This window comes from Salvelinus namaycush, chromosome 5 (assembly GCF_016432855.1).
Source record: "Salvelinus namaycush isolate Seneca chromosome 5, SaNama_1.0, whole genome shotgun sequence".
Taxonomy (NCBI): domain Eukaryota; kingdom Metazoa; phylum Chordata; class Actinopteri; order Salmoniformes; family Salmonidae; genus Salvelinus; species Salvelinus namaycush.
Genome location: NC_052311.1, coordinates 62,914,677 through 62,937,177, shown reverse-complemented (window position 1 = coordinate 62,937,177; position 22,501 = coordinate 62,914,677). Strand labels below are relative to the sequence as shown.

The 22,501-nt window shown below is 43.6% G+C and overlaps 2 protein-coding genes, 1 long non-coding RNA gene and 2 other non-coding genes across 6 annotated transcripts; 2 read left to right on the top strand and 3 right to left on the bottom strand.

Moving 5' to 3' along the window:
• Positions 1-480: 480 nt before the first annotated feature.
• Positions 481-4,571, bottom strand: LOC120048678 (40S ribosomal protein S27-like). Its single transcript, XM_038994814.1, has 3 exons — positions 4,421-4,571; positions 3,600-3,710; positions 481-759 (listed from the first exon to the last, which is right to left on the bottom strand). The coding sequence occupies exons 1-3, from the start codon at positions 4,554-4,556 to the stop codon at positions 731-733; spliced, it is 276 nt and encodes a 91-aa protein (XP_038850742.1). The 5' UTR covers positions 4,557-4,571; the 3' UTR covers positions 481-730.
• LOC120048923 lies at positions 3,393-3,529 on the bottom strand. The gene has a single exon (XR_005477072.1). It is a non-coding gene; the product is annotated as a small nucleolar RNA SNORA13 (small nucleolar RNA).
• On the bottom strand, positions 3,823-3,963 carry LOC120048921. Its single transcript, XR_005477070.1, has one exon. It is a non-coding gene; the product is annotated as a small nucleolar RNA SNORA13 (small nucleolar RNA).
• Positions 4,572-5,678: 1,107 nt separating the features above from the next.
• Positions 5,679-16,350, top strand: LOC120048677 (ras-related protein Rab-13). Of its 2 annotated transcripts, none has more exons than XM_038994813.1 (7): positions 5,679-6,326; positions 7,118-7,178; positions 11,376-11,436; positions 11,726-11,803; positions 13,511-13,600; positions 13,883-13,948; positions 14,079-14,172. In XM_038994813.1, exons 1-7 carry the CDS (start codon positions 6,203-6,205, stop codon positions 14,097-14,099), a joined length of 501 nt encoding a protein of 166 aa, XP_038850741.1. In that variant the 5' UTR covers positions 5,679-6,202; the 3' UTR covers positions 14,100-14,172. The 2 variants fall into 2 exon arrangements, with proteins under 2 accessions (XP_038850741.1, XP_038850740.1); XM_038994812.1 differs by lacking the exon at positions 14,079-14,172 and adding an exon at positions 14,179-16,350 and having other exon boundaries at positions 5,683-6,326.
• Positions 16,351-18,715: 2,365 nt separating this feature from the next.
• LOC120047708 lies at positions 18,716-19,745 on the top strand. The gene is made up of 3 exons (XR_005476913.1): positions 18,716-19,041; positions 19,345-19,452; positions 19,635-19,745. It is a non-coding gene; the product is annotated as an uncharacterized LOC120047708 (long non-coding RNA).
• Positions 19,746-22,501: the final 2,756 nt, after the last annotated feature.

The following is a 22,501-nucleotide window of genomic DNA, read 5'->3' as shown; positions in this document are numbered from 1 at the left end:
GATCATCCGCAGACGCAACTGGCTCTGGAGCACACGGTGACACTAACAGCCCTGTGAAATATACATGTTAAAACCTTCAACTTAACAATTTCCTGCCAAACGCCGTCAGTGTGTTGCATTGGTCCATTTAAGGCACAGGTGTCAAACTCATTCCAGAGGGACGAGTGTCTGCGGGTTCTCTCCTCCCTTGTACTTGGTTGAATTAAGGTCACTGATTAGTAAGTTACTGTCCTCACCTGGTTGTCTACATCTTAATTGAAAGGGAAAAACCAGCAGACCCTAGGTCCTCCATGGAATGAGTGACACCCCTGATTAAAGAACAGTGAACAGTGAATTAAAGAACTTGAACAGGGTCTCTAGAGAGTTGTTCAGGCATAGATCTAGGACCAGCTTACATTCCCCATATGACACCATGTTATTTTCTAATAATAGAATCAAACATATTTGACACCTGGATCAAAGACTGACAAGTAAACTGGATTCTTTAACGAAAAAACAAAACTTTATTAAGAAGTGAGAGAAAGACCGGTGGAGTGGTGTTACAGTGATGTCATGCCAGGGGACGTTCTCTCTCTACGCACACAAAGCAGAGCTCAACACCATCTTTCCTCTTCAGTTTCATCTCCACTTTTCCTCTCGCGTTGTCACTTCCTGAGCAGGGTCACTGTGGGGTCAATCCCATCTCTCCTCCCTTGGGTCTCTCGGTCCAACAAGCTCTATTGCTGAGAGTCTAGTGCTGTTTTCTCCTGAATGAGCATCCTGGGTGAAGGAGAAAGAGGAGTTAGTTATGGTCCCAGACAGATTTCACTTTTATATGGTAGGGAGAGTGAGGAGATCAAACTACTATTGATAAGGCCAGACTGACAGCCTAGCGGTTATTCAATCATTTCATCTAAACTGCACACACGTCTGCGTAGCCAGGCGCTAAAATAAACTTGGTTCTATTTTTGATGCTTGACGCGCTGCAAGTCCCGCCTCTCCCATCTCCTCATTGGTTTTTAGGAGCATATACCCACGTTGGTTATTGAAATATGAACTAAAGGTCCACACACCAGTCCCAGTCGGTGGTGGTAATGCACTTTAAAGTTGGTTGCCAACCGACAAAGTCCACAGAAGGAGATATTACTAGAAACGAACTAGGTTTCCCCTTTTATCTGTGGATTGTCGGAGTAGAGAACACACGACTGTGTGCAACTCAAAATTGGTCAATATTCTACAAAGATCCAGAAAAACAGGACCTTATGCATTTCAGGTAAAATAACCCACTGTTTATCTCCCAGGACAAATTGGCTCACAACAGCAAGCTAGCTAAATGTTTTGTTTCGACAAAAATGCAACTATTTCAAAGATTTTACTGAATTACAGTTCACGAGGAAATCAGTCAATTTAAATAAATTCATTAAGCCCTAATCAATGGATCTCACATGACTGAGAATACAGATATGCACCTGTTGGTCTAAGATAACTTTTAAAAAATGGGTCTCACCATGCTATTTCTGTGCATTCAAATTGCCATTGATAGAATGCAATTGTGTTCGTAGCTTATTCCTGCCTATACCGTAACCGTGGGGCACTCTGTTCACAATGTTGACATCAGCTCACAACTGCTCACCCACACGACGCCATACACGTGGTCTGCTGTTGTGAGGGCGATTGGATGTACTGCCAAATTCCTTAAAACGACGTTAGAGGCAGGTTATGGTAGAGAAAAATGTTCAATTCTCTGGCAACAGCTCTGGTGGATATTCCTGCAGTCAGCATGCCAATTGCACACCCCCTCAACTCCAGACATCTGTGGCATTGTGTGGTCTGACAAAACCGCACATTTGAGTGGCCTTTTGTCCCCAGCACAAGGGGAACCTGTGTAATGATCATGCTGTTGAATTAGCTTCTTGATATGCCACACCTGTCAGGTGGATTATCTTGGCAAAGGAGATATGCTCACTAACAGGGATCTTTTATTTCAGCTCATGAAACATGGGACCAACATTTTGCATTTAAATCTTAGTATATGGTTGGTTCAGAGCTTGTTTTGATATTTCAACCTGCGTGTCTTGGATCGCGTCTGGTGTGGACATACAAAACCAACATGGTCCAGTCAGCATGTTATATGGACAGACATTCACTAGGAACTCATTGCATGACAATATTGTCAATCATTAATACTAGGACAATATTGACCAACTGACTGGTGATCCAGGAAACGGTATATAGCACCGCTGTCACTAAGCAAACAATACAGGGAATAGGTTCCACCTGGCAACAGCACAGATCACATAGTGAGAAATATGTTTAACGTCAAATCACAATACACATCGTTTCGGCATTTTTAATGCTGCACAAAATCACATCTCTGGGTGATGTTCTATCAAATCCCTTGGTCATTTCATGTGTATCTGAGCCATTGCCGTTCAAGCAGCCAGAAATTCAGGCCGGTATGATGCAGCACTGATAGTCTCTCTCACTACCCTGGAAGTTAATAGGAATGACTTTTAGATTGCAAAACCGTCTGTCATACATATCAGATTTTAATACGGGCCGATGTCATAACGAGAGGTTGTCTTTCTCGAATGAGCCACTGGTCATATTTTTGCACTTTTCTTACATCGACATGTTTAATTTAACAGAGGGTCAAACACATTTCTCCTGTGTCTGCTTCGTCATTGCATGGTGCTGCTGTGAATGTCAGACTCCACGATGAGGCACTTCGATCTGCAGGTTGAAAATGGTGAGACTTCTAAATTGATAGTGCAGTTTGTTTAGGTGATTTCACAGCTAACTAGCAACTTCATATGCTGATATTGACTTGTGTTGTTGTGTTTAGGTACGTTTGCGAGCCAGCTACCTACCTAGCTAGCCTATAGAGCTTTGCATTGTGGATTTTGTAGTCGACTTGAGCTGCAACGGATTTCCACATGTTGCTACCAACCTTATCATATCAAAATGAAACATTTGTTCACAAAACATATTGTCCACAGTGTTATGTAGCACTGTAAATGATAAGAATGAGTGGAAATTTCCTCTAAGTATTGTTATGATAATATTGAGGACCCTGGCCATTCCTAGCCCTACAAACACTGCCAACCTGAGCTGTGGTGAATACAACCCAAGCCAGCTGAGCTGGTCATGGGTCATGCTTCAATTGGGGCTATTGAACCTGAACTGTGGTGAACCCAAGCCAGCTGAGCAGGTAAAGGGTCACACTTCAATTGGGGCTATTGAAAAGCAATACATTAAATTATTTTGGTCATGTCAGTAAAGTATGAAAAAACTACATTTAACTGGAAAACAAAAAGGAGTTTTATTTGACATCTCATGGCATGATCCTAAAGAGTGGCAGGTCAGACTATTACAACTAGAAACAGAACAGACACTATTATTTCTGTATACTAGTGTGTTCTTGCAGTTAGTTATTGAAAGGAATCAGTGGAGACTCCTTCCAAACAAAAGACAACCAACAAGGTTACTGTATGCCTTGGTTGACACCTCATTCACTCTGGAGACAATGAATGGGCAACACATAAAGGCACCAATTATGTCCAACGGTATTTTTCCATCCTGGACACTGTGTGGAAGGCTGGGAGTGTGTAATATAGTACCTTCTGTGAGGCGTGCTTTACCCCCTGTAGGTTGACACAGTACTGTGGAGCATCCGACACACAGGACGACTGTCTGGGCGTGACTGAACACTGTCGTGATCTTATAGCATCCTGTAGAGAGAACAGTTCAGACAAATTAACATTCACCTCAATGTCCTGAACTGAACGAGACCTACTCGTGTTCTCAGTCCCAACAAATCACACACACAAATGATGTTCTAATTACTGTTGTGTTCTTGCAGTTGCAGTTATTGAAAGGAATCAGTGGAGACTCCTTTCCAAAAAAAGACAACCACATGGTTACTGTATGCCTTGGTTGACACCTCATTCACTCTGGAGACAATGAATGGGCAACACAAAGGCAAGTCGCTACACATCCCTCTAGAAACAAGTCAGTCTCAGTAATCAATAGCTACCAGACTAGATTTACATTTAAGTCATTTATCTGACAACTTATAGAAGAGCGCATTCATTTTGTACTGTTCCCCTGTGGGAATCAAACCCACAACCCTGGCGTTGAAAGCACCATGCTCTACCAACCGAGCCACACAGGATCACATCGAGTTTCCATTGGCCATGCAAACTCTCCCTTTGGTGGACTGGCCAGTTTTACTGAAGACAGGCAAACCAATGACCTGTCAGTTGAATATGGTCCACATCCCTAGATACTAAACCATGGTCAGTTTAGTTAACGTATTTATAAAAAAAAAATAAAAAAAAGTCAAGTCAGTTAACACATTCTTATTTACAATGATGGCTGCGTTTGGTGTGAGCTGAGCCGGGGAGTCACTTCTAGCTAAGCTACAGGGAGACACACTAACCTGGACATTTGACATCCATAAAATACGAGTTAGGGCTCTGTACAAGACGTTTCTTCTTGTGACTCCTCTTCTCCTCCTCGGAGGTTGGGTGCAACAGGTCCTTTGCGAGCTGAAAGAGAAACCAGAGGGTGGCCATCTTAGAAAATGCAGATGGGAAAGTCCATTTGATAATCTAGCTAGCTAACAAGTTAAAACAATGTCCATACAGGAGACGTGTACATAAGTTAGTATAATCAAAAACATTTGACAAATGTTCGTTGGGTAAACGCCTGGCTAGTAACTTCAGTACTGGCTAGCCTACGCTTTTTAACGTTATCTTGTTTAGTTAAAGCCTGCGTACGTCCACTATCAAACATAAGTCAAGGAATGCGCATATCTAGTCAAACTTAGCATCGTGTACAAGCGCTTTCAAATGCTAAGAAACAATCACTAAACAACAAACTAGTTAGCTAGCTAGTTACATGTCAGTCCATGCTTTCTATTGCATGTACGCCGCCATATTGCGTCAATTCGGCAGACCATAGCACGCGCTTGGCACGCAGTTTAAGATTGTTCTAGTTATCCATTTGTTGAACAATCCTGAATATAAATAAATCGGAATATTTGCACATTTCTAATACATCGATGGATGTGGTCATGTCCCCCTCAAACAAAATTCCCAAGCTGAAGCAAGGGTTATATTGCCTGTGTGCGCACTTACTGGCATGTTGGCGAGTTTGTAGCCGTTGCCGAAAAGAAGGATCAACCGGAAGTTGACAGTTAATAAATGAACGGGGCCGTTGAGCAGGGGCCGGAAGTGTTTTGTCGCCATTACGTGTCAAGGAGGCGTGGCAAAGGAGGCCATGTTTGTGAGGTCAACTCTTCCAAATCACACAGGTCTACACACAGAGAGGTTTTGTTCAGCGCCATCTATAACTAGCCTTACTGGCACAGTTGATTTTGTTAGATTTCTCTCGCAGTGTGAGGGAGAGACCACTTAATTTTTAATAGAGACATTCAATTTCATATTTCTCATCCACCTCATCTTTTAATTTAATTGTCAGTCAAATCCTGTTTGTTACTCGTTGTTTTATCCACGAAAAGAAATATGGTACTAAGGATACACGTACACAGAGATATTATGACATATTTCAGTACATGGGGCTCTATAATACAGCTGAGAAACCATTGACTTTATTCATATGGTCGAGCGCCCTCTGCTGTCTACAAGCAGTATCGGCCATTCCTGCTGTCCCATTTCAGTCTGTTCCCTCCACTGTGATAACTGAACCTCTCCCTCTACGTAATCCTACGTGAACTTCGGCAGGAGAAAGTTTTTGGGCGAAACGTAGCCCTGTCTGTGTGGAATGGATGTATGTTAATCGGCCTTTGGAAGAAAATAACTTGACATTTTGGCTTGATAAATGGATTTTAACAAAGCTTTGTGGCGCTGTAGAATTGTATAGCCCATTGAAGTGCAGAAGCGTTTGTTCCAACTCGTTTTTAATTTGTGGCGTTCTGTTCTATTTTTTCTCGGATCAAAAGAGACATTGGGGGAGAACCGTATTTACCGGTGACAGTTTTCAAGGGAAAGGGAAAACAAGCGGATTTTATGCTAAAGAAAAGCAGAAACTCCCCAGGGGAAATGAGAGTGTAATTTTGACCTTTGTGTATGTTGAGCAATACTTTTTAAGGCATTTGTTAACCTCTTAAGCGTTACAAATAAGAAGAACATTGGAAAGTGTACTAGTTTTGTAAAGGGTCATAGTTTCTGATCATTCACCAAAAACTTTGAAAGACATTATGGCGAAGAAGTACGACTTCCTTTTCAAATTATTACTCATTGGAGATAGTGGAGTGGGGAAAACATGTCTGATTATTCGATTTGCTGAGGACAACTTCAACTCAACCTACATATCAACTATCGGTATGTATCCTAGCTCTACGAAATCCCATTTAATCGGTTATAGCCTAATCGGCCCCTAATTCAGCAACCCTTTAAATTCTTCATTGCTGAGATAGATACCATTCTGTCAGCTAACATATAATGCCAAGTTCTTATCACTTTCACCACGCAGTTATCTCACGTTTCCAGTTCTGCTGTGTTCATGTCTCTACACGTCTCTATCACTGTCTTCCTATATCTCAATCTGATATCCCTATTGTAGTTCACCTACATTGTTGCTGTGCTGCTGTTGTTTCTATATCTTCTCCATATCCCCCTCTCCCCTCCCTCACTTTACCCAGAGGGTCCACCCACCCCCATTCCTCCTATCTCTCCTATCTCTTTTCAGTCTCTCATTATCAGAAAAATGGTTGTCCTCCTTTGGAATTCACAGTTTAAGACGCCCATCTTCTCTGTCCTCTCCCTCTCTCTCTCTCTGCCATCCCTCTCTTTCTCTGACGTCCCTGTCCTGCAGGAAACCCAGACAATAACAAACCCAGAGACTGTGTGTGTGTGTATATGTATGTATGTATATATATATATATATTCTGCCATTCTGCCGTGTTGTACCATATAGCTAGACAGACTTTACTATCCCAGTGAAAGTTTGATGAATTGGGAATACCTGTCTCACCCTCCATGCATGTCAAAATGGTTTAATTGGCATGACCTATATTTGCTGCAATGTGTGTGGGAATTTAACTTATTGTCTTCCCTCCCTTCCTGTCGACCTCCTCCCTCCCCTCTCTGTCATCCTCCCATCCTTTCTTCAGGCATCGACTTTAAAGTAAAGACGATAGACGTGGAGGGAAAGAAAGTCAAACTGCAAGTCTGGTAAGAGAAGAGGATCCAGGCAAAGAAAGAATGAAAGGTCCATTTAGGACTACTGTTTGCTGCTCTCTAAGAGTGATGACAGTTATGGGACCGACACACAGATTTTATTCAACTCCTCGTGTGTTCTGGACGTGTGTCTACTTCTCTTTCTCAGAGGAAAGAGGAACCTCCCTTTTTACCAAAACAACCAACTGTTTATGTTGGTTTTCTGTCCAAATGTCACTCAAAGGGTCACCACTCACTGATTGTAGTACAAGACCTTAGGAATGCAAGATTTTGATTTTATTCGTCTTGTTAGACTAAAGGCATGCAACCCAGTATGCAATAGCTGCAATATACACTACAAATCAAAATCTAATCAAATTGTATTTGTCACATGCGCCAAATAAAACAGATGTAGCCCTTACCGTAAAATGCTTACTTACAAGCCCTTAACCAACAATGCAGTTCAAGAAATGTAGGGGGACAATGTAGATAGTCCAGGTGGCCATTTGATTAGTTGTTCAGCAGTCTTATGGCTTGGGGGTAGAAGCTGTTAAGGAGCCTTTTGTTCCTAGACTTGTTGCTCCGGTACCGCTTGCCTTGCAGTAGCAGAGAGAACAGTCTAAGACTTGGGTGACTGGAGTTGTTGACAATTTTTTGGGCCTTCTTCTGACACATCTAGTATAGAGGTCCTGGATGTCAGGAAGCTTGGCCCCAGTGATGTACTGGGCTGTACACACTACCCTTTGTAGTGCCTTACGGTCAGATCCATACCAGGCAGTGATGCAACTGGTCAGGATGCTCTTGATTTTTTTATTTTACCTTTATTTAACTAGGCAAGCCAGTTAAGAACAAATTCTTATTTTCAATGACGGCCTAGGAACAGTGGGTTAACTGCCTTGTTCAGGAGCAGAACAACAGATTTTTACCATGTTAGCTCGGGGATTCGATCTTGCAAACTTTCAGTTATAAGTCCAACGCTCTAACCACTAGGCTACCTGCCGCCCGATGGTGCAGCTATAGAACTTATTGAGGATCTGGGGACCCATGCCGAAAAGGTGTTGTCGTGCCCTCTTCACAACTGTCTTGGTGTGTTTGGACCATGATAGTTTGTTGGTGATGTGGACACCAAGGAACTTGAAACTCTCTACCCGCTCCACTTCAGTCCTGTCAATGTTATTGGGGGCCTGTTCGGCCCTCCTTTTCCTATAGTCCATGATCAGCTCCTTTGTCTTGCTCACATTGAGAGAGAGGTTGTTGTCCTGGCACCACACTGCCAGGTCTCTGACCTCCTCCCTATAGGCTGTCTCATCATTGTCGGTGATCAGGCCTACCACTGTTGTGTCATCAGCAAACTTAATGATGGTGTTGGAGTCGTGCTTGGCCACGCAGTCGTGGGTGAACAGGGAGTACAGGAGGGGACTCAACATGCACACCTGAGGGGCCCCAGTGTTGCGAATCAACATGGCAGATGTGTTGTTACCTACCCTTACCACCTGGGGGTGGCCCGTCAGGAAGTCCAGGATCCAGTTGCAGATGGAGGTGTTTATTCCCAGGGTCCTTAGCTAGTGATTAGCTTTTTTGGGCACTGGTGTTGAACGCTGAGCTGTAGTCAATGAACAGCATTCTCACATATGTGTTCCATTTGTCCAGGTGGGAAAGGGCAGTGTGGAGTGCAATAGAAATAGCATCATCTGTGGATCTGTTGGGGTGGTATGCAAATTGGAGTGGGTCTAGGGTTTCAGGCATGATGGTGTTGATGTGAGCCATGACCAGCCTTTCAAAGCACTTCATGGCTACCGAAGTGAGTGCTACGGGGCAGTAATCATGTAGGCAGGTTACCTTCGCTTTCTTGGTCACAGGGACTATGGTGGTCTGTTTGAAACGTGTAAGTATTACAGACACGGCCAGGGAGAGCTTGAAAATGTCAGTGAAGACACTTGCCAGTTGGTAATGCTTTGAGTACACGTCCTCGTAATCCATCTGTCCCTGAGGCCTTGTGAATGTTGACCTGTTTAAAGGTCTTGCTCACATCGGCTACGGAGAGCGTGATCATACAGTCATCCGGAACAGCTGGTGCTCTCATGCATGCTTCAGTGTTGCTTGCCTCGAAGCGAGCATAAAAGGCATTTAGCTCATCTGGTAGGCTTGCGGTGACCAAAAGCATGTGGGCACCTGTTCGTTGAACATATCATTCCAGATTCATGGGCATTAATATGGGGTTGAGGTCAGGGCTCTGTGCAGGCCAGTCAAGTTCTAACACACCAATCTCGACAAACCATTTTTGTATGGACCTGGCTTTGTGCACGGGGGCTTTGTCATGCGGAAACAGGAAAGGGCCTTCCCCTAACTGTTGCCACAAAGTTGGAAGCACAGAATCGTCCAGAATGTCATTGTATGCTGTAGTGTTAAGATTTCCCTTCACTGGAACTAAGGGGCCTAACCCGAACCATGTAAAACAGCCCCAGACCATTATTCCTCCTCCACCAAACTGTACAGTTGGCACTATGCATTGGGGCAGGTAGCTTTGTCGTGGCATCAGCCAAACCCAGATTTGTCGGTTGGACTGCCAGATGGTGAAGTGTGATTCATCATTTCAGAGAACATGTTTCTACTGCTCCAGAGTCCAATGGCAGCGAGCTTTACACTACTCTAGCTGACGCTTGGCATTGCGCATGGAGATCTTAGGCTTGTGTGAGGCTGTTCGGCCATGGAAACCCATTTCATCAAGCTCCCGATGAACAGTTCTTATGCAGAGGCTGTTTGGAACTTGGTAGTGAGTGTTACAACAGACAATTTTTACACGGTACGTGCTTCAGCACTCAGCAGTCCCGTTCTGTGAGCTTTTGTGGCCTACCACTTCACGGCTGAGCCGTTGTTCCTCCTAGACGTTTCCACTTCACAATAACAGCACTTACAGTTGACTTGGGCAGCTATAGCACGAACTGACTTGTTGGAAAGGTTGCATCCTATGACAGTGCCACATTCAAAGTCACTGAGCTCTTCAGTAAGGCCATTCTACTGCCAATGTTTATCGATGGAGATTGCATGGCGGTGTGCTCGATTTTTATACACCTGTCAGCAATGGGTGTGGCTGAAATAGCCGAACCCACTAATTTTAGAAGAGGTGTCCACATACTTTTTTATATATAGTGTATATCTGGCATATGTCACTGAGTACACTGAGATATTGACTGGCAAGGCCTTTGGTGTAGGCTATGACTTCACCTATGTTTTATCTGTCAGTGAATGCCAGTGAGTTATCATAAAGCCAGACATGAAGTCTGAAGCAGCCAAAAATAGTTTATTGAACTGGCATAAAACATACGTCTCATCTCTGGATTCCACACCCCTGGTAGAAGTTGTCCTTTGATACAGGATCAGGTTAACCTCCCCAAATCCTGACTTGAGCCATTAGGGGGGGATATGCCATACTGACCATCACAGGAGGCTGCTGAGGGGAGAATGGCATAAACGGAGTAAAGTGAAGGGCACCAAACACCTGGAAACCACGTGTTTGATGTATTTGTTACCATTCCACTTATTCCGCTCCAGTCATTAGAATGAGCCTGTTCTCCCCAATTTAAGGTGCCACCAACCTCCTTTGCTGACCATAGCTCAGTGTGTAGGTGGGGAACTTCTACGTTCTGTGCTGTGAGAACATTAGTGTGACCATAGCGTATTGTTTTTGCAGAAGCGTGGATAAATGATGTGCTGGACATACGTGTGTAAAGGCTGTATTACTCTGGATATGTATGTGTAAACAGTGTACTCTTTGAATTGGGTGCTGCATTAGAAAAACAGGAAATGTGTAGAGAAAGAACAGCTGCCAACACAGACAAATCTGCAGTAGTTTCAGTGCTTACTACAGATGTAGGATCTTAATTTGATCACGCTTTTGTTGCTGAGAATCTTCCTGCAAAGCGTGAAATGCAAACTTGTAGTGTATTTGATTTTTAAAAAGGGTTCTAAAATGTGTAATTTCCACTTTGAAATTTCAGACTTGATTTACCCTTATGGAAAATGTATCAACCCCTACAAAAATGTCCATTAATTATAATCCACGTAATAATTCACATTTCCTGTTGCTGCAGGATAATTTTCCTGTTGTAGCAAACTGGTTCAAATTAAGATCCTACATCTGTACTCCAGGGTGTTCAAAGAGCTACTTTTTGAAGAAGGTGAAACATTTCTCCTAATGTATTCTGTTTTCAGGGACACAGCAGGGCAGGAGAGGTTTAAGACCATCACTACAGCCTACTACAGAGGAGCTATGGTGAGTCTCTCAACTCTCTCTCAATCAGATCACAAGTGATTTAATCATCTACACCTGTCTAAAACTGTGACCACAATCAGAATGTGGACAAGATCAGGACAAAAGGGGCATCTTAGCACCAGGCATAAACGGGCCTTCTCTCTCTTCACCTTTGTAGATATGAGAGAATATTATGGGTGTAAGATCATGACTGAAACTATTAGTATCATATTTCTTACATCCATCAGGTTGATTTTGAATTGCACAATGTTTTATTTTTGTCTGACTCGTGTCTCCCGTGATCTCTCAGGGCATCATCCTGGTGTATGACATCACAGATGAGAAGTCCTACGAGAACATTCAGAACTGGATGAAGAGCATCAAGGAGGTGACAGGGAAACAGACTGACTGTTCACAGGGAAACAGACTGACTGTTCACAGGGAAACAGACTGACTGTTCACAGAGAAACAGACTGACTGTTCACAGGGAAACAGACTGACTGTTCACAGGGAAACAGACTGACTGTTGACAGGGAAAACACAGACTAACTGTTGACAGGGAAAACACAGACTGACTGTTGACAGGGAACAGGGAAACAGACTGACCGTTGACAGAAAAAACACAGGCTGACTGTTGACAGGGAAAACACAGACTGACTGTTGACAGGGGAAACACAGACTGACTGTTGACAGGGAAAACACAGACTGACTGTTGACAGGGAAATATGACAGACTGACTGTTGACAGTGGAACACAGACTGACTGTTGACAGTGGAACACAGACTGACTGTTGACAGTGGAACACAGACTGACTGTTGACAGGGGAACAGACTGACTGTTGACAGGGTTAACACAGACTGACTGTTGACAGAGAAACACAGACTGACTGTTGACAGTAGAACACAGACTGACTGTTGACAGGGGAACAGACTGACTGTTGACAGGGTTAACACAGACTGACTGTTGACAGAGAAACACAGACTGACTGTTGACAGTAGAACACAGACTGACTGTTGACAGGGGAACAGACTGACTGTTGACAGGGTTAACACAGACTGACTGTTGACAGGGTTAACACAGACTGACTGTTGACAGTGGAACACAGACTGACTGTTGACAGGGGAACAGACTGACTGTTGACAGGGCAACAGACTGACTGTTGACAGGGAAAACACCAACTGACTGTTGACAGGGAAAACACCAACTGACTGTTGACAGGGAAAACACCAACTGACTGTTGACAGGGAAAACACCAACTGACTGTTGACAGGGAAAACACAGACTGACTGTTGACAGGGTAAACACAGACTGACTGTTGACAGGGTAAACACAGACTGACTGTTGACAGGAAAACACAGACTGACTGTTGTGAAAGAGGGAAGGGACAAGACATGACACAGGCCAGAAAGAAACTGAGGGCAGCATTTTCTCAGACCTCTAGGAAGGATTTGAAACAATAAAATGAGACATGAGCAACACTACCAGAGAGTCTCATACCACTGTTTCCTTATTCTGTGGTCAGTGATGGATGACGTTTAGAAAAGCACGAGGAGCAGAAATGATGTAGCTGTCTCTCCACTGACATTGGAGGCACAGTCCTGGTCCTCATTATAGAAACATGTTAACATTCTTTAGATGAATCAGCCATTATGCACAGTGACATCAAACAACCCCTAGACAGACAGTCTTATGGAATGACTGCACAGGACATTATTCTGATTGACCAGACTTCTTATTTCCATCTATAAACCACAATAACAAGGGTTACATTGAGACTAGATGTTGGTCTGTTTTCTAAGGGGGGCGCCTTTAGTGAATAACGGGGCATACAACTGCACTCCCAAAAACATGTTTACATTTGTTTAATTTTGTTTGCATAGTTAACAAAGATAACAGTTCAATGTGAACATTTTGAAATTAGTTCATGATTTCCCATCTGAACCAAGAGTTAGACGTGGCTCCAATTTAGAGCTGAATTAAAGCCTCTCCTAGAGGGTGCTTGGGGAGGCAGAACTAAGGGCAGAAGTTGAGGGATACATCATTGAAATATAAAATGGATGCGATGGATGCCAACTCCCTATCTTTTATCCCCCAGAATGCATCAGCGGGGGTCAGCCGGATGTTGCTAGCTAACAAATGTGACATTGAGGCCAAGAGGAAGGTATCCAAGGAAACGGGGGAAAAGGTGAGCCTCTACAATTTTTATGATCATTGTTTTGATAATGAAGTGTTTTCTTTCAATGATATTGACACTGATGTGCAGATGTTAGTGATGGATGAATGGATGTGTGGATCATTGAGGGATAAGAGCTCCGACTTTTCAACCTGAAGATCACTGACGTCATGATTTGACCTCGTATTTTTCTGAGTTCCCAGTTGTTTTGAACGTGGCATAAACTCTGCTGATTAGGAGAGGGAAGTGACATCATATCCTGCTGTAATCACACTTGCGTTCTGTTGTTGACAGCTGGCAAAGGATCATGGGATCAGATTCTTTGAGACCAGTGCAAAGGCCAGCATCAATGTTGATGAGGTGAGATAAATATGTTATTTTAGATGTTATATTTATGTCCTTTATTCAATCACAGAGTCTGTCTTTATCTGGTCCTTTATTATGCATTTCACATGGGGAATATGGGTGATATGTTGTCCTTTTCATACAGGTTACATGTGCCACACCCTAATAATCCCCATATCCCCACTCGCCCACTGTTACCCTTTCTCTGCCTCTCTCTCCCTCCACCTCTTCCTGCCTCTCTGTAGTCTTTTATGGCTTTGGCTCGAGATATTCTACTGAAGTCCAGCAAGAAGCCGGGCCCCACAGGTCGCGAGGTCAAAATCACCAACGCTGAGAAGAAATCCTCCAAATGTCTCCTACTGTAGAGGCAGAGCTGGCCTGTCCTGGCTGACTCTTCGTTACCTGAGGGAACTATTACATCTAGGAACAATATTATTGCAAAGGAAAGGGTTTCAAAGGCGCAATCCACAAGTTCTCTGTCCCCTGTGGCAACAAGATCAATTTCAAACACTATTGACTTGAGAAAAAATATAAATGTTTTCATTTACTACCCCCTCCCCTTTAAAAAGTGCTGACTACACTTTTTTTTTTACCAGAAAGCGAATTTATGGATTGCACTTTTAATGACCATGTAACTATGTTGAGGTGGTCCAAGGGCATTTTACAGAGGAATATCCAGTGGTTTGTTTAAAGAATAGGATGAATACCTTGATTTCACCCAAAAATGTTTTGTATCAACTGTCTTCAATCTCCTGCAATGGCTTTGTTGTCATGGTGACTGACTGATTGACAGCCAGGGTATGTTTACACTCCACCAGAGCCTTACAGAGTTAAGGAAAATATCTTCCATGTTTGCTCCACATGTTCCATGAGACAACATTCCAAAATGGATTCCTTCTACAATGATCTGTTGAATTAGATTTTTTGGAACCAACATGGTGGTCGCTCAAATTCTAAATCCCAAACTGAGTTTGCTGAACTCTGTAATCCCATGGCTCTGGACTTCACACTGTAGAGAAGTGGTGCACAGCTCCTTAATGGAACAAGAGTCTGCTGTGTTTCATCCTATCTCTCTATTTCAGAGGGATTCTTTTTCCTTGATTAACCAGGAACATTAACAAGTGACCTTTCAGTGAAACTGCCAATCACATTCTTGCTTTTTGATTGAACAGTTGATGAAACAGTAGATTGTCTTGAGAGTGTAATCACTAGGTTTCTCATATCTAAATTAGTTCCTGATGGAGAGACAAGGTCAAAAACCAGCAGATATTACTGTAACATTAAAGGTAACTACTACCATAATGGCGACCCTAGAGGACCTGAGTTGTGCACCGCTGCCATAGAATCACTTTTCAGTGTCATAGCCAAAGAATTAGAATTAGGACAACACGCAGACATTCCTTTCCATTTGTTTTATTTCTATGTTTATAGCAGCTCATAGCTGTTTAGGAGGAGCACAGGGGGCATTCTAGAGAGTGACGGGAGTTTAGATCTATATGCTGTAACTATGGTGATGGTACATTATGCTCTTAAAGGGATAGTTCACCCTGAATTGTAATTTTGCCTGTGTTTTCCACACTAGGTAAAGATGAGTGATCTGGGTTGTGCCTGTTGTAAACTATTCTTCTACTACATAAAGTGAGGTACATGGATGGACTGAGGATGTGGAAGAGGGAGACAGAGAAGTGCAATATGAGAGGAGTGGAGTGATGAGCCAATGAGATGGATAGATGAAGCAAGGGAACAAAAACAGATGAGTAAAGCAAGTGTCATAGAGACAGGGATGGAATGATGCTGATGAGAGTTGGACATAGAGGGATGAGATGTTCTCTTTTTTGCTGATAGACTTACTGACCCTTTCTGATCTGATAGACAAACTGACCTTTTATCTGATCCACCTGTTCAACAGCTTTGGGGAAAAGAACCACCCTTCCTTCCTCTTTCAGACAGACCAGGGCCCTGGTCCAATGCACCCTGGAGGTAATCACTGATGTACTACTGGATAGATTTGCAAATATATCTCTCCATATATCATATACTGTACTGTGATTGGACAAGACTTCCACCTCGATACTCTCACCAATCCAAACGTGTCAGATCAGTGATTACTCTGAAGGAAGAAATGATGTCGCTTCCCATGCCAGACACTACATAATCATTACTGTGCCAGCAAGCTTCTCTGTCTATGGGTTCATTTCAATTCTCTAAAGTGTCTTCTGGGAAGAAGCTACTCCAGACTATTGAGATGATGCACCCTGTGTGTTTTTACTCTGATATCTCACCTTTCCTCTTTTCCTTCACACACATTTTCACCCTATCGACCATTCCATGTCTGATCAATTATCTTATGACCAATGTATACCATTTGACATACGCGCTGCTTAGCCTATTCAATAAAAGACTGTCAAAAAGAACCCTTCTATTTTGTAGGCTTATACTTTAATTTTCTCAGAGTGAATTGCATTTTGGTGCATCACTCTTGCCTGTCCCACTAAAATAGTGTATCTCAGCTTACAGGAATCAGTGCATTGTCCCCCACTCTCCAAACCTTCACAGTTTCATGAATAAGTCTAACAGCCGCCCCCCCCCCCCCCCCCCCCCCCAAAGAGCATTGCTGCATTTTTACCTATGACAATACCAGCTGGGCAAAATGTGTCCTTTAATGGCTTACATAAATGTTCTTGTTGAGCCCCTCACCATTCTTCCCCCTGATATGTATAGGCCTATATAAGAGATGAGGATAGAACCAAAGTGAAACATAATGTAACATACAGTCAGTCCTATAGTGTGAGACGTGTATAATAGTGAACTACAACTGCCTATAGTCCTGGGACTACAAACTTCCTGGAGGCCGCACAGTGCAGTGAAATCCTATCTGATTGGCTGGCTGCAGTAAGCCTTGAAGGTGGGTGCCCCTCTCGCGCAGCATCAGCACCAGGACACGTTGGCTTTGCCGCATCCTCCACGCGCGTCTTGCGTGCCTTTTCGTCACATGACGACGTGTCGGTTTACAAACTCTAGGCATTCCTTTCTTTTGACTCTACGGTGAAGGAGAGAGAATGGAGGGGTGGGGTGAACGGGAAAGAGAAGAATGGTCATCAAGGCTTTTTGACTTGGGAAACGGATGTGTGTGGAAACTGGAACCGATGGCTTGAGGTGTGTGTGTGACGTATAATTCGGTGCAGTGAGGTAGATGTCCGGGATATACACGAGCAGAACGGGAGGCCCGCGTGACTGCTGCAGGGAAGAGAGAAGAGGACAGAGGGGGGTGAGTTTGTGTGGTCCACCGCAAAACTCCCACGGAGGCAAAATATGGAAAGAGGAGGAATAGCAAATGAAAACAGCACAAACGTGCCGAAGGCTCAAGGAGGATGAACTTTCTATAATTTATTTACGTTTACTTTCGACGGATTTAAGTAATTTCTTAACCTGAACGGTTTGCAGACCGGACCGATTCAGATCTGACCAAGAGCTATCTCTCTCATCCTTCGGATAGGTCCGGTAGTCGGACCTTCGTGAGGACAGGACAACTCGGGCCTTGTTTCGATGCTTGTTCCTCGTCACCTTCACAAGATCCAGACCCACTCACCGCCCTACACAATACATGTGGTTTCTCATTACCGTAGAAACAACGGGATATGTGGTGCTTAATAACGGGTGCTGCTACAGGACTGCGGCCTCGGGGCTCCGCCCACCGCAATGCTATGGGCCTTAGGAAGTAGAGATATTGAGAGAGAGGAACAGAGGAACGGAGCTGTGTGTCGTAAATGCATTCAGGTTCTCAAGGATTAGCCCTAGGTATTTTTCTTATTTTTTCCCTCACGTGAACATGTTGAAGTTTGTCTGGGGTGCAGATGTAATAGGACATATACACTCTGCTAAGCAGCTATTGCTGTTTTCATATGCTAAATAGCCCAGTCTTCTGAGTTGAGAGTTTTTGGAAACTGCACTGTGGCGCGTCAGGATCGAACCTTGGCGATTGCACAACGCGCTTTGTCATCAGCCAATTGACTACGCCGGGCCAAAGTGAAAAGGGGGCGATTTTTTTCAAAGCAACAAACTCTCCATCTCTCTTTCACACACACACACACACACACACACACACACACACACACACACACACCGCATATAGGCCTACACACGCACACATACACAGACTCACCACTCTCCACACACACCAGCCATGCCATCCCCGTCAGACTCCAGCAGTGTAGTGTCAGCCTCTGGGTCTAGGGGCTGGTCAGATAGCTGCCGGGGCATGTCTGGCCGTCAGGGTGGGGCCAAACTGCTGCTGTACCTGGGGCTGTGCCACTTGGGCCTGGGGGCCATGGTCCTGGCCTTCTCCTTCACCAGCATGGCCTTCACATCCTCAGCCCGCGTCCGACAGTCCTGCCCCTTCTGGGCCGGCTTCTTTGTGAGTATCCTGTGGGAGCATCTCTAAATGGGCTGAATCACTACCTTTCCTTCATCTGCACTGATGAGGAGGGACTATCCTGGAAACCTAAATATCATGTTTAGCAGGATAATCATAAGTCCATTATGCAATGGAGGAACATGATCTTAATGCAAAAAAATTGATTTATATTTTACAGATGTGGGAACTTCATTTGATCACTATTTCATGCAAAGCATGAAATGCAAACTTGTAGTGTATTTGAGTTTTTCCACTTTGAAATTTCTGGCTTGATTTGCCCTAACTGAAAATGTATCAACCCCTACAAAAATATCCGCAAATTATAATTCACATAATAATTCACATTTCCTTTTGCGGCAGGATTATTGTCCAAACTGCACCAAACTGGCTCAAATGAAGATCCTACATCTGTATGTGAAACTCACCCCTGAAAAGAAAGAAGGCTGTTTTATAGGTGAAAGCAATATGGAGAATGTCTCTGTCAGATGGAGTGCAGATGGAGGAAAGGATACATGGAGAAGAAACCTCTTCAGAATATTGAAATCATCCCCATATTTCCTGGCTGTGGTTGATTGTGTTCTAGATATGATAATTGATGAATGTATTTTCCTTACTGTAATGTGTGTGTTGTTCTTAGGTTGTGGCATCAGGGTTAGTTGGACTTATCTCATGGAGAAGACCACTCACTCTGGTGGTGAGTAGTACACAAGTGTCTAATTTTATGTCTATGGTGTGTGTGTGTGTTTGTGCGTGTGTTTGTGCGTGTGTGTGTTTGTGTGTGTGTGTGTGTGTATGTTTGTGCGTGTGTATGTAACTGACCAACCTGCTACCTGATTGGAACACAGGTCATCTGCATACCGAGCCCACCGAGCTACAGCCTATAGGCAGCTAGAACAATTATTTAGGTCACAGCCAAGGTTACTCATCCCATGTGTAGTTCTCTGACCCCCTACGTGTCTCCCTCTTCATGTGTCCCTCCCCATGTCTCCCTCTCCAGGTGTCCCTCTTCATGCTGCTGTCTGCTGTGTGTGTCATCCTTAGTCTGGCTGGATCCATGCTCTCCTGTCAGAACGCACAGATGGTCAAGTCACTCCTCACCTGCCAGGTATGTAGGGAAAGGGGAAATGGGTTTCACAACTGAATGCATTCAACCAAAATGTGTCTTCCGCATTTAACCCAACCCCTCTGAATCAGAGAGGTGCACACAGCCCTGTGGAGAGTATGTGTGTGTGGGTGGGGTGGGGGGGTGATGTGTGTGTATTAATTCTCTGTGTGTGTTTTTTGCAGGTGGAGAATGGGTTGTGTGTGTGTTGCGCCCCAACACACTCCTGCTCTATAAATGAGGAGGAGACCTTGGTACTCTACCTAAACGCAGACTGCCACTCTGTCAGACATCAGCTCAAGGTGTGTGTGTGTTTAATGACAGCTCAGTGTGTGTGTGTTTAATGACAGCTCAGTGTGTGTGTTTAATGACAGCTCAGTGTGTGTGTGTTTAATGACAGCTCAGTGTGTGTGTGTTTAATGACAGCTCAGTGTGTGTGTGTTTAATGACAGCTCAGTGGTATGTGTGTTTAATGACAGCTCAGTGTGTGTGTTTAATGACAGCTCAGTGTGTGTGTTTAATGACAGCTCAGTGTGTGTGTGTTTAATGACAGCTCAGTGTGTGTGTTTAATGACAGCTCAGTGTGTGTGTTTAATGACAGCTCAGTGTGTGTGTTTAATGACAGCTCAGTGTGTGTGTTTAATGACAGCTCAGTGTGTGTGTTTAATGACAGCTCAGTGTGTGTGTGTGTGTTTAATGACAGCTCAGTGTGTGTGTTTAATGACAGCTCAGTGTGTGTGTGTGTGTTTAATGACAGCTCAGTGTGTGTGTGTGTGTGTTTAATGACAGCTCAGTGTGTGTGTTTAATGACAGCTCAGTGTGTGTGTGTGTGTTTAATGACAGCTCAGTGTGTGTTTAATGACAACTCAGTGTGTGTGTTTAATGACAGCTCACTGTGTGTGTGTGTTTAATGACAACTCAGTGTGTGTGTTTAATGACAGCTCAGTGTGTGTGTTTAATGACAGCTCAGTGTGTGTGTTTAATGACAGCTCAGTGTGTGTGTGTTTAATGTCAGCTCAGTGGTGTGTGTTTAATGACAGCTCAGTGTGTGTGTTTAATGACAGCTCAGTGTGTGTGTGTGTTTAATGACAACTCAGTGTGTGTGTTTAATGACAGCTCAGTGTGTGTGTTTGTGTTTTTAATGACAGCTCAGTGTGTGTGTGTGTGTGTTTAATGACAACTCAGTGTGTGTGTTTAATGACAGCTCAGTGTGTGTGTTTAATGACAACTCAGTGTGTGTGTTTAATGACAGCTCAGTGTGTGTGTTTAATGACAGCTCAGTGTGTGTGTGTTTAATGTCAGCTCAGTGTGTGTGTTTAATGACAGCTCAGTGTGTGTGTTTAATGACAGCTCAGTGTGTGTGTGTTTAATGTCAGCTCAGTGGTGTGTGTTTAATGACAGCTCAGTGGTGTGTGTGTTTAATGACAGCTCAGTGTGTGTGTGTTTAATGACAACTCAGTGTGTGTGTTTAATGACAGCTCAGTGTGTGTGTTTAATGACAGCTCAGTGTGTGTGTTTAATGACAGCTCAGTGTGTGTGTGTTTAATGTCAGCTCAGTGGTGTGTGTTTAATGACAGCTCAGTGTGTGTGTTTAATGACAGCTCAGTGTGTGTGTTTAATGTCAGCTCAGTGGTGTGTGTTTAATGACAGCTCAGTGTGTGTGTTTAATGACAGCTCAGTGTGTGTGTGTTTAATGTCAGCTCAGTGGTGTGTGTTTAATGACAGCTCAGTGGTGTGTGTGTTTAATGACAGCTCAGTGTGTGTGTTTAATGACAGCTCAGTGGTGTGTGTGTTTAATGACAGCTCAGTGGTGTGTGTGTTTAATGACAGCTCAGTGGTGTGTGTGTTTAATGACAGCTCAGTGTGTGTTTAATGACAGCTCAGTGTGTGTGTTTAATGACAGCTCAGTGGTGTGTGTGTTTAATGACAGCTCAGTGTGTGTGTTTAATGACAGCTCAGTGTGTGTGTGTTTAATGACAGCTCAGTGGTGTGTGTGTTTAATGACAGCTCAGTGTGTGTTTAATGACAGCTCAGTGTGTGTGTTTAATGACAGCTCAGTGGTGTGTGTGTTTAATGACAGCTCAGTGTGTGTGTGTTTAATGACAGCTCAGTGTGTGTTTAATGACAGCTCAGTGGTGTGTGTGTTTAATGACAGCTCAGTGTGTGTATGTTTAATGACAGCTCAGTGTGTGTGTTTAATGACAGCTCAGTGTGTGTGTTTAATGACAGCTCAGTGTGTGTGTTTAATGACAGCTCAGTGTGTGTGTGTGTTTATGACAGCTCAGTGTGTGTGTGTGTGTTTAATGACAGCTCAGTGTGTGTGTTTAATGACAGCTCAGTGTGTGTGTTTAATGACAGCTCAGTGTGTGTGTGTTTAATGACAGCTCAGTGTGTGTATGTTTAATGACAGCTCAGTTTGTGTGTGTTTAATGACAGCTCAGTTTGTGTGTTTAATGACAGCTCAGTGTGTGTTTAATGACAGCTCAGTGTGTGTTTAATGACAGCTCAGTGTGTGTGTTTAATGACAGCTCAGTGTGTGTGTGTTTAATGACAGCTCAGTGTGTGTTTAATGACAACTCAGTGGTGTGTGTGTGTTTAATGACAGCTCAATGTGTGTGTGTTTAATGACAGCTCAGTGTGTGTGTGTTTAGTGACAGCTCAGTGTGTGTTTAATGACAGCTCAGTGGTGTGTGTGTGTTTAATGACAGCTCAGTGTGTGTGTGTTTATGACAGCTCAGTGTGTGTGTGTGTTTAATGACAGCTCAGTGTGTGTGTGTGTGTGTGTGTTTAATGACAGCTCAGTGTGTGTGTGTTTAATGACAGCTCAGTGTGTGTGTGTGTGTGTTTAATGACAGCTCAGTGTGTGTGTTTTATGACAGCTCAGTGTGTGTGGCGTCTATATTCTCTGAGAGTATGTGGGCTACATTTTCTGATGTCAACAATAATTTATGCAGATGATGTAAGCAGAGCATAATATAATAGCCAAGGGACCTGATGCACGCTGCAGTATGTATAAATTATTACAAACAGTAACCAAACTGCTCCTAACTGC

Excerpts from the sequence above, each read along its gene's own strand:
- LOC120048678 (XM_038994814.1), bottom strand. The coding sequence starts at position 4,556 with ATGGCCACCCTCTGGTTTCTCTTTCAGCTCGCAAAGGACCTGTTGCAC. Across the intron at positions 3,711-4,420 it reads TATGGATGTCAAATGTCCAG|GATGCTATAAGATCACGACA; the intron begins GTTAGTGTGTCT and ends TTCTCTCTACAG. Across the intron at positions 760-3,599 it reads TAAAGCACGCCTCACAGAAG|GATGCTCATTCAGGAGAAAA; the intron begins GTACTATATTAC and ends TCCTTCACCCAG.
- LOC120048677 (XM_038994812.1), top strand. The coding sequence starts at position 6,203 with ATGGCGAAGAAGTACGACTTCCTTTTCAAATTATTACTCATTGGAGAT. Across the intron at positions 7,179-11,375 it reads AAAGTCAAACTGCAAGTCTG|GGACACAGCAGGGCAGGAGA; the intron begins GTAAGAGAAGAG and ends TTCTGTTTTCAG. Across the intron at positions 13,601-13,882 it reads CCAAGGAAACGGGGGAAAAG|CTGGCAAAGGATCATGGGAT; the intron begins GTGAGCCTCTAC and ends TGTTGTTGACAG.